Source organism: Bemisia tabaci, chromosome 8, assembly GCF_918797505.1.
Source record: "Bemisia tabaci chromosome 8, PGI_BMITA_v3".
NCBI lineage: Eukaryota > Metazoa > Arthropoda > Insecta > Hemiptera > Aleyrodidae > Bemisia > Bemisia tabaci.
In genome coordinates, this window is record NC_092800.1 from 44,502,180 (window position 1) to 44,519,079 (window position 16,900).

General features: G+C 39.4%; 1 protein-coding gene across 2 annotated transcripts in view; it reads left to right on the top strand.

Moving 5' to 3' along the window:
* Positions 1–11,973, top strand: part of side-IV (sidestep IV) — a 648,417-nt gene extending 636,444 nt beyond the window's left edge. For both annotated transcript variants that reach the window (XM_072303132.1, XM_072303133.1), the window contains exons 14-15: positions 8,936–9,102; positions 9,843–11,973. In XM_072303132.1, the coding sequence (XP_072159233.1) occupies positions 8,936–9,102; positions 9,843–10,001 (326 nt within the window). In that variant the 3' untranslated portion in view covers positions 10,002–11,973. The remainder of the gene's footprint in view (positions 1–8,935; positions 9,103–9,842) is intronic.
* The last annotated feature ends 4,927 nt before the right edge of the window (positions 11,974–16,900 follow it).

Sequence of the window (16,900 nt, forward strand, 5' to 3'; positions counted from 1 at the left end):
CGTCAAATTCCGATCAAAATGATGACCAAGATGGCGGTCAAGAGTTATCTAGATTAATGAGTAAAATTAATTAAAACAGCGTGTTGATTGAAATGAGCATGAAATAAGCACGGTTGTGTGGAAATCAGATGACGGATGAGCCCTACAGTTCCATCATCTACCATCAAATTTTTGCAGGCTGCAGAAATTTGATGGTAGATGGTGCGCACCAGTGACCATTTGATCGGAAATTGATGGGAATTTGAGCGTGTAACCAGCACATAAGATTTCTTAAAATTTCAAGGGAAAATATGAATAACCTTCCTCAAAAATACTCGTTTAATCCAGGAAATTTGGCAACTCTTGAATGTTTGTACGACGTTCTTCCTTAGCACGGCAGTGTATCGCTTCTTTGAGTTTGCATAGTGTGCGGTTGGAGCTTTCAGGTATAGTCCAGGCAAATAAGCCATGAAAGGGGCTATAGCCTGCAAAAATCCCGGGTAGCAATGTTTTCATCGATTCCTATGTAATTTTTGACGCTGAATCCGAATTTCAACTTTGCGCCATTAAATTCGGACCGGAAAGTTGCCAAATTTGGCAAAAATGGCCTAAAATCGGCCTTTTTTCCGGATTATGGCCTGTAACTTGCCAAAAATTGATCTGACGATAAAATTAGTTATTTTCAGAAATGAAGCTCGTTAAATTTCCTACAAATCAGTTCCTATACCTTTTTTTGCTCAGGGCAAAATTAAGCGCGCTGGCGGGCTCCGAACTTTGTAAAATGTGCGAAAATTGCGCATACTGTAATGTGTTGGGTTATCCTTATTATTTACATCAATTCATTTCACTAAGTGTAAATTTTATCATCTGCACTTAATTTGTCCAGAAATTACTCGTCGGACGATTAAAACAGGAGACATCGGGCAAAAACCGCGAAAAACACAATTTTCGCTCATTTTTTAAAGTTCGGAGCCCGCCAGCGCGCTTAATTTTGCCCTGAGCAAAAAAGTGTATAGGAACTGATTTGTAGGAAATTTAACGAGCTTTATTTCTGAAAATAACTAATTTTATCGTCAGATCAATTTTTGGCAAGTTACAGGCCATAATCCGGAAAATAGGCCGATTTTAGGCCATTTTTGCCAAATTTGGCAACTTTCCGGTCCGAATTTAATGGCGCAAAGTTGAAATTCGGATTCAGCGTCAAAAATTAGATAGGAATCGATGAAAACATTGCTACCCGGGATTTTTGCAAAAACCGCAAAAAAACGCGATTTTCGTTCATTTTTCGAAGTTCGGTGCCCGTCAGCGCGCTTAGTTTTGCCTTGAGCAAAAAAGTGTATAGAAACTTTTTTATGGGAAATTTAACGAACTTTTTTTTAAAACAACCAAATTGTCGTCAGATCAATTTTGGACGAGTCACAGGCCTTAACCCGCAAAAAACCAAATTTTCGCTCATTTTTCAAAGTTTGGAGCCCGCCAGCGCGCTTGATTTTGCCCTGAGCAAAAAAGTGTATAGGAACTGTTTTATAGGAAATTTAACGAGCTTCATTTCTGAAAATAACTAATTTTATCGTCAGATCAATTTTTGGCAAGTTACAGGCCATAATCCGGAAAAAAAGGCCGATTTTAGGCCATTTTTGCCAAATTTGGCAACTTTCCGGTCCGAATTTAATGGCGCAAAGTTGAAATTCGGATTCAGCGTCAAAAATTACATAGGAATCGATGAAAACATTGCTACCCGGGATTTTTGCAGGCTCTTTTCCTTGTTTGCCTGGACTAGTAGTTAAGACTGAAATGACGTTCTTTCATTTTTTTTTCATTTTTTTTTAACAAAAGTTGTTTTGAAGTGTTTAAAAATCTTCTATTAAAAGCAATCACTCAAAACAGTTCAGTAATCTACATCCAAGCATCTCACTGTCCGTGTTGGATGCAGCTTCCAGATTACACGATCGATCCTTTGAGTTTGCAACGAGTCGTATAAGGTTCCAGGTAATGGAGGGTGTGAATGACGTTTTTGAAAATTAAAAAAATGAGTGTTTGGCCATTGGAACTAAGGCGCCTTTCCAAATGAAGTCATTGTCTCTTCTCTTCATTTTGAAATTATTTGATGTCATGAAAACGACCGGCAAATGAGGAATGTGCGTAACACGTTGAGAAAAAAATTAGTGAAAGAATCCTTTAATCAAAACCTGCTTTTGATTAGCTGATACGCGTGATATAATTCCCAATCAACGTAGTAAAGCTACATTCGGGCATCTCACTGCCCACTGATCACCGTTGGTTGCAGCTTACAGATTTTACTATCGGTCCTTTGAGTTTGCATCTTGTCATTGAAGGTCCCAGGTAATGGAGGGTGAGGTGGAGGGTGAAAGTGGCGGTTTTGGAAAACAAAACAAAAATGAGTTATTGCATATTTTGAGCAAGACTGGTTCAAAGTGGAAAGATTCAACTTTAATCTCAGATTATCAGCCCACGCTAAATAAGTATCAAATACTTAACAATGCTTAGACTCACACCTTGTATAGTCGTCCATTAGTAACGCGTTTAAAAAACGCCTTCAATATTCTGTATATGCAACATGGACAGTTGTTAGGCACGTTTAGTTGCATCCAAGCGCCGTGATCAACTTCGTGTGTACTCACACGTCAGATGCATTGAATGGTTCAACTCTAATAGCAGGTTATCAGCTCACGCTGAATAAGTAACAAAGCTCTGCTGACATTGTTTAGAGGTGAAATTGTTGTTAGGATAACTCCTGCATTTTGATCACTCATGCATGTTTCCTGAGCGATGAAGGAAAATGCAACTCTGGAGTTGGATGAAAATTTTAAGGATTTTTGGTCTCGACTTTTTATGGTGAGGGTTACATATCAAACTCATGCAATGAATATTTCATATTTTTCACAAACTTTACAACCTTAAGGAATTCCATGATATACAAATTTCACGTAGGTTTCTAATCTTTCATAAGTTTCATGACAGCAATGCCGCCCTTATCGTAAGCACTATACCTCATGAAAGAATAAATTAAGTACCGAATATTTGTCTAAAACTGTAGCACCGATCGAGTCCGATTTGAAATGAGGAGACGTTTTTGTAATCAATTTCCGATGTCATAAGCGGATGTCCCGCTCAACTAAAGATTCCTTTAAGACATCGAAAAAAGTGGGGAAATTGTTGAATTTGAGAAAATAATAAAAAACAGCGTACCTTTTACGACTGAATGTTCGATGACAACTTCTTCAAAAAGAACTCTATTGCTTTTTGCTTTTTATTGCTGATTCATGCGCAACTTTTTTTTAAAGAAAACGATGCTGCAACACGCTCGCAAAACTTTAAAAAACCGATGCTACAAAAACACACGGACAATTTAAAAAAAAAAAAGAGAAGCATAAGCTGACAATCTCGGGGGACATAACTCGCACGCACGATGTTTTTGGAATCCTGGATTTTGTAAATTGGGCCAGCCAGCAACTGTTTGCTTTATTGGAACTCTGGTTCAGTTGCTCTGATTTATCTAAAACCAATATATTAAGTTCTAGTGATTCTTAAAGCCTGGAGGATCACTTTTATTAAAATATGGCGGCTGTGGAAAACCATTTGTTTATCACGTATAAGACAGTTTTTGATTGTGCCAACTTTCATCTTGAAGAGAGATGGACAAATTGCACATCATAAAATTGAATGCAATCTTAGCTGTCTTCGGTGCAGTGTTGCGTATTGCAAAGTGCATGTAAAGCATGTTCATTGCATTAAATAACACTTGAGGTGAATTGCTTCGGATTGAAGTTTTAAAAAAATAAAAAGTTAATGCGCAAAAAGCCGTAAAAGCAACGAGAAAGAAAACGAGTTATAAAACGGAGTAATTTAAAGTGGAAACTCACTCAGAATAAAACCACTGTTTTTGCTGGAATGACGTGTTTCTCTTTTTGAATACGAAGCAATAAATCGTAATCACGTACTTGACTCAAGAAAAAGACAAACTCTTGCATCTCTCCGTCAAAACCAGCTTTATGTTATCAAGATAGATGTGTATGGGGATATCTTGTACCCATAAGTTTACAATTTTACACGGGAGGAGTTTTGTTGAATATAACTAACCCCTCATTATTTCTTTAAAAAAATATTTCAGTGCATCTTTCATAAGGGAAAACTTCAATCAAACTATGGAAATTCAAAAAAGCTATAAAATAATCTCAAAGTACCACACAGGCATACTTATTCAGCGTGAGCTGATAACCTGCTATAAGAGTTGAATTTTTCAATACCTCTGTCGTGTGAGTACACACGACGTTGATCACAGCGCTTAGATACAACTAAACGTGCCTAACAACTGTTCATATTGCATATCGACGGTGAAACTACCAAACCACGTATCTCGGTTTGCGACGTCGCAGACTTCCTGTCATACTTTATTTTTTGAATGAAAAACTACTTATCGTCCAGTCTTGAAAAGTTCTGTGATTTTTCCTCTTCGTGCGGAGAAAATTCTGTGAAAATTTCAAGGAATGATATTGATTTGGTCTACTTTAAAAAATAAAATGCGAGCGTAGATTTTTAAACACCGCAAACGAGATACGTGGTTTGGTAGTTTCACCGTCGATATACAGAATATTGAAGGCCTTTTTGAAACGCGTTACTGATGGACGACTAGACAAAGTGCGAGTTAAAGCATTTTTAAGTATTTGATACTTCTTTAGAGTGAGCTGATAATCTGCAATTAGCGTCGAGTCTTTCAATACCTCATATTTTTCTCAAATTTCATGTGAAAAATCACGATTTTATTTCTGATGAAATTTTGCCGACGTGCTTATAAAAACGGCTCCAAGGGTAATTTGATCGCATTTAGCAAAAAGGAACCAGTGTGATTACAGTGTTTTCAAAATCCTGCATTTTCTTCTTTTCCTTTAAAAAGCACTAAGTATGTGTACAGTATTAATACTTACACAATTCTTTCCCTTGAAATTAAGAATTGTTTGATGGGATGCAAAAAGCATTTGCTATTTTGGGAGATTTTTTAGATAATTATGAAAAAGCAACATTTCAACAACAGTTTAATTGTGCTGGTTCCTTTTTGCTAAATGGTATCCACTTATTCAACGACCCCTGCCCAATAAATATTGTCGCCTCCAACACTGGAAAAAAAAAAAAAAAAAAAAAAAACATTTGATCTAGAGTCCAGACTCTTGAAAACATTTACAAGAAAAAATACTCTTGATTCAATCAGATTTAAGCTTAAATCGAAAGGAAATCCGCTCAAATTAAGAGGCTTGGTTCTTGATTTAAGCTTAAATCTGATTGAATCAAGAGTATTTTTTCTTGTCGATGTTTTTAAGAGTCTGGACTCTAGATCCAATGTGTTTTTTTTTTCCAGTGAAGAACCGCTCCTAGAATCCCACATGAGCCCTCGGGAGCTGATGTTCTAAAAACGGGTGCGAGATTCCGAGTAGAAAAAATTGATCTCTATTTTAGGGTGAGCAGAGAAAGGGGGTTGCGGGGAGGGGTGTGGGGGCGTGGGGGGCGGCTGATCAGGTGGACCAGGGTGGAACGGGAAAAAATAATTACTCTGTCAACTAAAATTTGATGGGTGTACCGAGATGGAGACGAAGACCGTGAGTGCCAGCATGCTGCGAATTATTGATGACGTGTCAAGCCCACGTCTCACGTCCGTGGTCAAAGCTCCGCCGATCGTCGTCGCCACGTTGCAGAATTTCCCCATTTTCTTCGATTTCCCAGCTGCATCCGCGAGGAGACTTTCCTGTCGAGTGGGCTCTGAAGATCGAACAGACTATTAGTCAAAATCGGGAATGGAGAATTTGCGTACAAAAATTGTATAATGCTTTATCTGAGAGTCTTTAATGAGCTAAGTTCGCATTATTTTACATATTGGCGCGTATACGTAGTATACCGCCTTTGCGATCGTTTCGACCCCCCACTCGATACAATAACCGAGTCCCTTAGTTCCTTACCGAAAAGTGACTACCGCGAACTTCTGAGATTTTCCAAAGCGTGTAAAAAGTTTATTTATCCGTCAATAATTATGATTTAAAGTTGTTTCTCATTCTGGGGCTCGCTAGTTTATGTGTAATGAATACCAAGAGTCTACGTTACTTGGTTTTTTTTAAAAAAACCTTAGAATGGGGCGCGCTGATTTAAAATATGCATATATAAGCAGAAGCAAGCGAACTGATTCGAGGATGGCTGATCAGGTCGGCACTCGTTGAATGAGAATTTCACTTCTTCGTTTTGTTTAAAACGTTGCTTTGACAGATCTCCACAACCCTGTTATGATTTTCAAAATTTGGTACTCCTTGCTCTGATAGCCGGGGCCAGCAGGATAGTGGTAAGTGCAATCTGTGATGAGCCTCGAGACTCATTAGACCATGTGCTAACCGAGGCCCATACAGAAATTCACTCCCCTATCAGGCCAAAACAGTGCTCAGGCAGGCACAAAACCCAGGTAGTGTCCCGGTCCTGGCTCGGTTCGCCGCGTCGCTTCCCAGCTGAAGAACAAAAGGCGACCCTCGCGGTCCTCGTCACAGTCAGACCTAATTACTTTCACTCGATTACCCATTTCACCGTCACGCTGGGATCCATCAAATTTTCGAAAAAATTGTTTCGCGAGTACTTAGCAATTTTTTCCTTACTCTCCGTTCAAAGACGAATTGAAAAAGGTCTCATTCATAAAAATCGGCCGAATAGAAGAGAAGTTACAGTATTCGAAATCCAAAGAAATCAACGAAACTTCTCCAAACAAAAAATAAAATGAAGGGGAAAAAAGAAATGTATAAATTACAATTAAATATAATTGACCTCAGAATTTGGCAAGCAATTCAACTATATAACGGAGAAAAAATTGGGAGAAATTACAAAAAATTCGCCTCTTGCAAGGGGCTTCCTTGTAAGAATTTTGATCTGAAGGCAAGGATTGAATACCAGCGCAATACACCATACAATACATGGTGTGCCTGAACGAACATTTTTTTTTTGTGTCAAAATCGAAAATTCTTTATATTTTTTAACTACAGTGTCTCTTGAGTCGTTTAAGCCAAAAAAAAATTCCGTCAAGATTCTGGAAAGTAAAGGCGCTTTAAAAGTATTCTGGGGCTATGTATCCTAACTGTGTCCACACATGGTTTCTGTTCAGCATATCCATGTGTAAGTATTTTTACACGTAGAATCTAATTTTCACGTCAGGGAGTCGACACATCTCGATTTTTTCGATTTTATACGGAAAATTGATGGTTTTTCGGGATTGAAATTATTATTGTTTCATGAAAAATAAATGCACCCAAAATGACTATAGCATATTGATTTTTATATATTTGCACCCACGAAATTGGTTGGTAAATTCAACGAGTGAGTGCATCGACCTGGTATATCAAGTTTCTGCAATTTTTTACGGCAAATCGGTAGATTTTCGGGATGTAGATTGCTTACTTTCAATTCATGAATGAATAAAGCATGGACATGGTTGAACTTCTTTGCATGGAAATACGTTTAAAATAACAAAATCAAGACATATTTAATGCAATTACATTTATATCGAGTCAATTTCTTTTCAATAATATATCGGGATTTATAATAGGTACCGGTGATTTGGATATTTTAGCCCCAAAAATACCTTTAAATCGACTGTATCTTTCAGGAGTTCGACAGAATTTTTCCTTTCTTCGCTTAAATTATTCCGTAGCACTTTTCTTTAAGAATCTGATAAGATATTGCTGGGGGCAGATCAAAAAACTTAAACTCGTTCGAATGGCTTTCTACATTCACAATACACGGTCTCGTCAAAGTGCGTCGTCGAAGAGTTGGATCGTATGAATTCTCTTGTTGTGCTACTTGCCTATTTTGAAATCTCTGTAAATGAAAACTAAAGGGGTTGATATGTGTGAGTTAATGACGCGCCTTATCAACACATTGTGTTGGAGTTCACTGCTTGTTTTTTTTCTGGAATGGGAAATTGTAGAAAATAGATTTAAAAGCGAGAAAATGCGCCGCCTTGTGACGTCATCTGGCGGCATTTCCCATTTAAACACGTGTATCTTAGCAAATTTGGTTATTTTGTCATATTTCCTCCAATAATTGTTGAATTTAGAAATCAAGGATAAACTCTTTTATTTTAACCATGAAATTTACATAATTTCCAACACCTGCAAATTCTCCATTCATGCATTATCGCACACGTTTTCTCGTCAAAATTTCACAAAGAACACAATTTTTATAAGGAAAAATCCTGGAAGTATCTCTATTCAGTCATCCATCGCAAAAACTCCGTAACTCCATTCCAAGTTGTGTTTTATTATTTCATACATACTGCTCTAATACAAGAGAATCAAATTGGCACAATGCTTCATATTTCAATTTAAGTTCCTAACGGTGTGCGAGAGTGATCGCAAAAAATCGAAGGATGAATGTTTGTTAGTTTTCGTGTTAAACAGTATTTTGTCAGAACCACGCTCAAAAAATGTTGAGTGGAGATGCAACGTTTTTACTTTAGATGGTAGTAACAGTGCCGTCCTTAACAGTCACGACGTTGATCACGGCGCTTAGATGCAACTAAACGTACCTAACAACGGTCCATGTTGCATACACAAAATATTGAAGGCGTTTTTAACCGCGTTACTAATTGACGAGGAAACAAGGTGCAAGTTTAAGAATTATTATGTATGTTTTCTCATCAAATTTTCACAGAGCGTACGATTTGCACAACGAAAATTACTGAAAGTAACTACTAACGAAGATATTACCGTTCGTATTTTAAACAACCAACTTTAATATTGGCTTAGGGCTGTCATCTGACTCTGGCTCAGAGACCCAGAAAATTATTTATCTCCAAGTGCACCCGAGATTCAGGCGGATCAATCCCTACGGATTTTGGCATTTTGAATATTTTATTAATAGCATTTTTGCTTTCAGCAATCATTTTGATATGAAACCATCTGTTTAATTTCAGAAAAAAGGCCTTTGAAAAGCTTCATGAAAATTTACAAAACACCGCCGCAGAAGCGAAAGAAAAAAGACCAGGAATGCGTGGAGCAAACCAAAGCCGTAGATGAAAATTACTCAAATTTTAGTCATTCGGTGATCGTCACATCGAAGTCTAATCAATTTACAAATTATGTAAGTATTTTTCATTTTTACTGTGATCATCAATTATTTCCTTTTTTTAAAGTAGCTTTCTTCTCAATTTTCTATCACCTCAAGAGTCCTCTTTCCTGGCAACATTACTTGCGACTGAATGGGTTATTTGATGAACGGTGCAACCGCCTCGAGTCAAGTCTCGAAAAAACATAATAAAATTTGTTTAACAAAAATCAAAAAAAATCTACGATGATTTACGTTCCTGTTTGAAGAAATTGAGCGATGTTCTAATACACCATTGGTTGGAGGAATAGAACCAGAATTGATTATAATTTAAAATTTTGTTGGATGTACCCTTCTTCCACAAAACCGTCCGGTATTGCCATTTTAACATTATTATGACAGTCACAGAGCACGAGTGTGCGATGGCAAAATTGAAAATCATATATTTTGTGCCCGGATTTATAAACTAATAATTCAGTTTATACATCGACCTACAATATGTTAACACAAAAAGCAAAAGATGAAAATACAACCCACAAAAACATTCCTTTACGCAACGTAAACGTTTCGACCCGTGTTCGTGAGTTGTATTTTCATATTTTGCTTCTTCTGTTAACACCATGTGGGTAATTTCATTTTATTTTTTGGCTTTTAGCTGTTCGATACATCATTTACCATGACTTTAATAGCTTAGCCAGCCATATTTGGCATTAAATGTGTCCTCCCTTACTTTTGGAAAAAGCTTTGATGGAAAACTTTCTCACTGTGTGTTGCAGGTATTTAATAGTAATTCTAGCTCGAAATTGAATCGATTAGGAAGTCCGGTGAGTCCTGGGGACATCTCGAACGTGGGATCGTTTCGGTCCTCGAGCAGTCAGAAGCTGGGCCCCGAAGTCGTGACGGCCACGCACAGACTCCAAGAAAGTTGTATATAACTGTCGCCCGACGACCCTTCCTATCCAAATTCTTGTACATTGCCATAGTATATTTTAATGATCTTTTTTAGGCTAATTTCATTCGGTTGAACCATGACTCAGGATTATCAAGGTCATGCCTCTCACCGAAATGTTTCCAGAATGTTTCTGCGAGGAATATATGGGGCTGATACCTCACTGAAATGTGTTGGAATGGCATGGGAAACATCTATCGGACGTTTCTGTGAAAGAAAATTTAGGGGTGACATAGAGTTGTTTTAGAGACCTTTTCAAAACCGCTTGGACATATGATATGTTTTCAAGATGTTTCATTGAAATGTTTCAAAGATATGTTTTCAGATCAATGACACATTTTAAAAACATTTTCAATCCGACTTGTGCTAGCAGGGTCCATGGTAAAATCATTCGGAAAAATACCGTTTTTCAAAGATGAATCTTCTGTGGCGAGAAATATTTCCGCACCGCGAGCGCCACCGTCGTAAATTGATTTTTTCGTTTATGCCATTCGAGTCCTTACAGCTGAACGTGAGTTTTTGAGTCATAATGTTATTTAAAGGAAGAGCAGTTAAATTTGAAGAGTCAAAAGCTGTAGCTAGCACATACTTCTTCATATAATCTAGCTCTAGCTATTATTACAAAACTTTGAAAGCTCGTTTTTTTTTTAAAAAAAAAATTCTAGTCACATGCAGCTGGACCTAATGAGTCTTAAAATGTAGCATAAATAGTTCGTTTTTAAAAATCTCTGATTTCGGAGCCACATTTTAGCAGCGCAACAAGGTAGTTTTTTTTTTTTTTACCTTATGACAGTTTAACGCATCAGAGAAACACTATCTTGCCCAAAAGGAGCATTGTGTCCATGAAAAATAAGTTTTCGGTCGATGAAATCGATATTTAAATTGGCTTGATAACCTCATCCCGACTCCGTTAGGACTGGTCTCTATGTGAACATCGGTCTTCCACGTTCATCTTTTGGCTTCATTCTATTATTTTTGCATAGTCCTGGCCTGTCCAACGTGCAGAGTAAAATTATAAATGGCATACGATAAACATGCCCCACATATTCTGCGCTGTTTCAGCAGGCTAGAATAGAATCGAGGAAAACCAGTAAGACAAACAAATTCAGTTCGAATGGCGCAATACACATTTTGACCTAAAAACCTGAAGTTTTTGGTCAATTATACGAGCCTAATTATGGCTACCAGTTGTGGCTACCAATTATGGTAGCTTGTTTCAAGACTGCGATAATTCTCTTTGCACTAATCTTCTCATTGGTGAGAATCACTAAAATTGTTTACAATCCGAAATCATTTGAATCCAATCATCTCAATGTAAACATCCTGATTTAGTAAATCAAGTGGTTAAAAATATTCCGACTGAATAATCTGAGAATAGTTTTGTACTTTTTGGTAACATCTATGCTAATTTTGAACGGAATAATTGATATATTTGACCAATTTTTTCCCCTACTATAGGAGCCCACGATGAATTTTATATTGTCTCCTTGGTGTTGAAATAATGCGAAAGAACTGTCTCATTCCCATGCAAGCATATACTATTTGACGATAGTTCTAAGGCCCGATTCTGGTGATCGAACATTCTGCTGTGGTTTGGACAATTTGTCAAACCACAGCATTTGATCAAACTGGCTTTATTTGAGCTAAGTCCTGCTCATCAAACAAGTTTTTGAAATGTCTGTAGTTTCATTCGCAATTTTGGTGTTTGGAAACTCTTTCACGCAGCCTGAAATTCTATTTCTTTTTTTTATGAATCTGTCACTCAGAAACCAATGGTCCTGATTGTGAGTAATGGATAAATACTCATTGGTTCAAATACTACATTTTTCTCCAAGCTCCCAAGCTTGAAAATTTCGCTCACTTTTGTTACCAGCCTAAAACATCATTGTGTACATTCACTCATTTGTAAAAATCTTTTTCTGTAAAATTTTTTGTACAATAAATTACAAGTTACTTCATTCTTTGTGTTTCATTACGTTCACTCATTAGTTCTAATGTGTCCTAATATAGTAAGGACAAATAAAAATTAGCCCTTAATACGTAATTTCAAAATTCATAATAATTGAATCAAATCATGCTGAAGGGCGTAAGTCCAAAAAATCATGAGACTTGGCTTTCTTTGATTACGCAAAACGCCAGGGCTCATGGGTTTTTGAACTTAAGCCCTTTTAGAATGAATGGATTCAATATATAGAAGGTGAGGGTATTCAACCAGCACATGGGGGAATAAAAGAGCAGGATCTCTTAAACTTTTTCGTGTTGATCTACTTCAGACCAGTGGCGTGGCGTGCTTTGCGATGTATCGATTAATCTGGCATTTAAACCTATGGAAAAGTATCGATAAACAGGGTGTTCGCACCTTAATGATCGATTATTTACCACATCTTCAAATAAGGATAAATCGATAGATCGAAAAGCACTCGGCACTTTCTAGCACTCGGCTACAATCCAAATTCCAATATATTCAGTGCTACTACCTTCAGAAATTGCATTGATATCGAAAAGCACACCACGCCTCTGATTGAGACCCCTCCTTCTATGATCTAGTGATAGTGAGAACCAACTCCTGCAGCATTTTGGAACTGAAATTCAGACAACGCTTTTGCAGAATTGAATACATTGTAAACCATATGACTATACTTATCTAGACCATCCTCAAGAAAGGATCTGTTCCAGAGGCGTCTGTAGGTCGTATTCATAGTTGCTCCTCATACAGCTCCATTTCTTAGGAGACCCCTTTGATTTTCATTGTAATTAAGGAAAATTCGTGAGGATTTTGTAAAAAGGACAATTTTTGCAAACTTCGAGTAAAATTCAGAAGTATGACACTGGGAATAAACCCTTAAAAATGTCAACAATTAACCACCACAGAAAATAAAAAAATTGAGTTCTGTATAGGCTATAGGTTCGCACTTAATTTGAAATTAGTCAAAATTTTATAATTATTTCCTCCGTATTTGGTGACAACCACTTCTAGGACCCATTTAGAAAGTCATACGGCTGAATTTTATTCGAGGTTCGAGAAAATTATCTTATTTATGATACTTTTTTGAGCCTGCTTTGATGGGCCTACTGCAAACTTCAGCTAGCGGGGAAGAAGAGTTGTTTATAATATGGACCGAACTTACCGGAAAGGAACCAACTCACATTTTCGAAAAAATTGAGTTTAGAATGTTTTTGAGTTCCACTACTCGTATATATTCCCATGCCAAAAACTCGAAATCGATTAGCTTGTGTTAAGAAAGGTTGAGGTTTATTTTCTACATTGAGCCGAATAGAAAAATAAAACTTCAAAACTCTTTTTTTTCAGTTTCAACCTTATGTGAGTTGGTTCCTATCCCTGAAACTCGGTCCATATTAAATGGCTCAAAAATACGATGGCCGCATCGATGAAGTCGGAATACACTTCTGACTTCACAATCTGCGAGAGGAATATGCGTTTTTTAAGCTCCCCGCTTCAAAAACGATACTACGGCCCAGGTGAAAATTTCGTTAGGTTAAGAGTCGCCCAATCCAACCCTTCCGCATTAGGATGCTTCGTTATATTCAACATGGCCGACGCCAACGCCAAAACACATGTGACGAAACGGGATTTTATGAACCGGCGTGTATGTTTTTACAAATCCTTTGCGTTGATAAAGACCATGGTGCCTCCTCACAATTTGCGCGCGGAAACTTTGGCCATGTTGAATATTGTGTATCATCCTCCGCAAAGTGCGCAAGAGTTGGATGAAACAACTTAGTATCAGTATTTTGTTGAGGACAATAGTCTCTCATATTAAAGCAACGGAAATAAACAAAGACAATCTGGAGACGAAGCAAGGAAAAGGAAGCGCGTGGATGACGGCGCAAAGATACAACTATTTGTACATGAAGGATGTACGTGTTGCGTCTGCAAAATTGAAGGCGCGATGGCGCGAGGCGTACACTCGCAATACTCTGCTTTTGTAGCAAGTGGTATCGCTTCTGTCCAGGAGAGATTTTTTTTTTTTAAAGAACAGACCAGATTAAGTCCCTCCTATTCTAGTCTATGTGTTGCTCACGCTACCTGCGAAGTTCACTGCAAATTTTTAACTAGATGGCAAAGTTACACATATACATAATTTTGATAGGCTTTACAGTTCAAAAGATTATTTTAAGTAAATAAAAAAGTTGTTTCTTCATAATACTTGTTGAAATTAATATCATTCCGTTTCTCTTTTTTTTCAACAATTGGAAAATTGAAGGAGAGGCTAATCTCGTCACTCTCTGGCTAGAGTATCACAAACGCCATGCGACGCAACGTTTCAAAATTTCCGCCGCAATGTTATTTTTTTCTGGAAAGATTTTTTAACGAAGCAGTCGGAAAATTTCACTGAATTTGCTCTTTTGCTGCCGATCAGTGCTGCTGATCAGCCGAATTCAGTGATATTTTCAAACGGATTCAACCGACAATTTCTCTGTTCAAGAGTAAAATTGCATCGGTAATTTTGAAATGTTTGATTGAAACGGCCATCAAGATGAGTATAGGAACCGTTTTCGAGTTCGAAGGGGGGGGGGAGGGGGCAAAGGGGTCGTTATTTTCTCGTTCAATTGATGTGTCAAAGGGGTTGTTATCGATGTATACAAATGTCATACATACCACTTCCTACGTACTTTTTCACTCCTAAGTTGTCAGGTGGCAACTTTGGCTACTTAGGGCCAGGGGGGCGGCCCCCGGCTTTGGCTCCTTGGGGGACAGGTGAGCGGCCCACGGCTTTGGCTTCTTAGGAGCCAGGGAAGCGGCCCCCGGGTTGGGCTTGTTGGTTTGCCAGGGGGACAACCCCTGGGATGGCTACTTATATGCCACAGGGAAAGCCCCCGGATAGGGCTACTTGGATGCCTGGGGGGCCGCCTCCGGGTTGGGCTTCGTGGTTGCCAGGGGGGACACCCCCGGGTCAGTGACTCTTGGTTGCCAGGGGGGAAAGCCCCGGGACAGGGCCTCTTGGTTGCCCGGGGGCTCAGCCCCGGTGAAGGGCCTCTTGGCTGCCCGGGGGCTCAGCCCCGTCTTTAGGCCTCTTGGTTGCCAGGGGGGGCAGCCCCGGTGCAGGGCCTCTTGGTTGCTAGGGGGGCAGCCCCAGTGCGGGGCTTCTTGGTTGCCCGGGGGCTCACCCCCGGTGCAGGGCCTCTTGGTTGCCAGGGGGGGCAGCCCCGGTGAAGGGCCTCTTGGCTGCCCGGGGGCTCAGCCCCGTCTTTAGGCCTCTTGGTTGCCAGGGGGGGCAGCCCCGGTGCAGGGCTTCTTGGTTGCCCGGGGGCTCACCCCGGTGCGCAGGGCCTCTTGGTTGCCCGGGGGCTCAGCCCCGGTGCAGGGCCTCTTGGTTGCCAGCGGGGGCAGCCTCGGTGCGGGGCCTCTTGGTTGCCCGGGGGCTCAGCCCCGTCTTTGGGCCTCTTGGTTGCTAGGGGGGGGGGGGGGCAGCCCCGGTGCAGGGCCTCTTGGTTGCCAGGGGGGGCAGCCCCGGTGCAGGGCCTCTTGGTTGCCAGGGGGGGCAGCCTCGGTGCGGGGCCTCTTGGTTGCCCGGGGGCTCAGCCCCGGTGCAGGGCCTCTTGGTTGCCCGGGGGCTCAGCCCCGTCTTTGGGCCTCTTGGTTGCTAGGGGGGCCACCCTCGACTTTGGCTCCCTAAGAATATCGAATGACATTGCTGTAATTCGTACCCCTGTGCCTGCAGTGAATAATTCGCCTTCAAATAGGCGGGTATGCAAAGTGACTACCTCGACGCACGAATAGTGGTATCAGAATTTTGCATTAAGTTTACGAATCAATTTGAAGGCGCTCAGCTGTACCCATTGTGTGTGGCCTTGTTCAATGATTTTGACGAAAAAGTTCATAATTTTTGGTTGTTAATCGAACCACACATTCGAAAAATTCCGAGGAATTTTATTTTTTGGAATAATAACGAGATTTTTTTAGGTATCTACGTCTTACTTTCAAGAAGAGAGCGCAGGCGGCTGGATCAGATTGTGTCTTATAAGTCCCTTGGTTCGGTCATCCTATTCTGAATTGAAACTGAAAGATTCGCCGTTTACAAGATCGCAGCTTACTCAAAAGCGGTTCTGAATTTAAAAAGTTTCGCACGAATAGAATGATCTTTCTTTGATTAACTCTGAATAATTAAAATTCAAGAAAAGGTTTTTTGTCCACTGGTCCATTAGGAAAGCATAAAGCATGATGGATGGAGCATCGATGACCAACTAAATCCTATCTAATAGGGAATTTTAAGTGCAAAACCCTTATTTCAGTCTTTAAATGATCCAAATCTACCGACAAGTTTAAAACACTAATTGCAATAATGCGTATCTCCTGATGAAGTGTCGCTTCTTAGTGCCAAAAACGCGAATCTCGGCATTTCTGCTCTATTTTCTAAATGTTCGAGAAATTATTGAAACTGCTGACGGAGTTTGAAGGAAACATCTTATTCTTGCTATCCTTTAAGAATTATTACCCTTTTACCGACAATAAAGAGGAATGCAGACAGTTTTTTTACTTTCCTGGAAAATCGTGTTGTCCGAGATTCGCACTTCTGCACTTTCACCATCGATAAAGTTGTTCAGTATTGTTTAATTACCATTTGCACAGGCAGTGATTGTGATCGTCCAGTCAGTAATTTTTTTTCTCATTAATTTCTTCACTAACGTGCTCAGGTATGTTGCAGGCAATTAGCAATCGCCGGCAAATTTCAATCTATTTGTGTTTAATCAACAAATTAAATCGTTTTAAAGTGAAAAAACGAGATTGGAAGTAGGGATTATTATGCTTTGAATTCAAACATATGTTAGCCCCTTCTTCCTGGATACATGGTGCCAGCTAGCACACTCGCGAGTTCGTGAAATGTCATCAATAATCGGTGTTAGGTTCGGTTAAGCAACTAA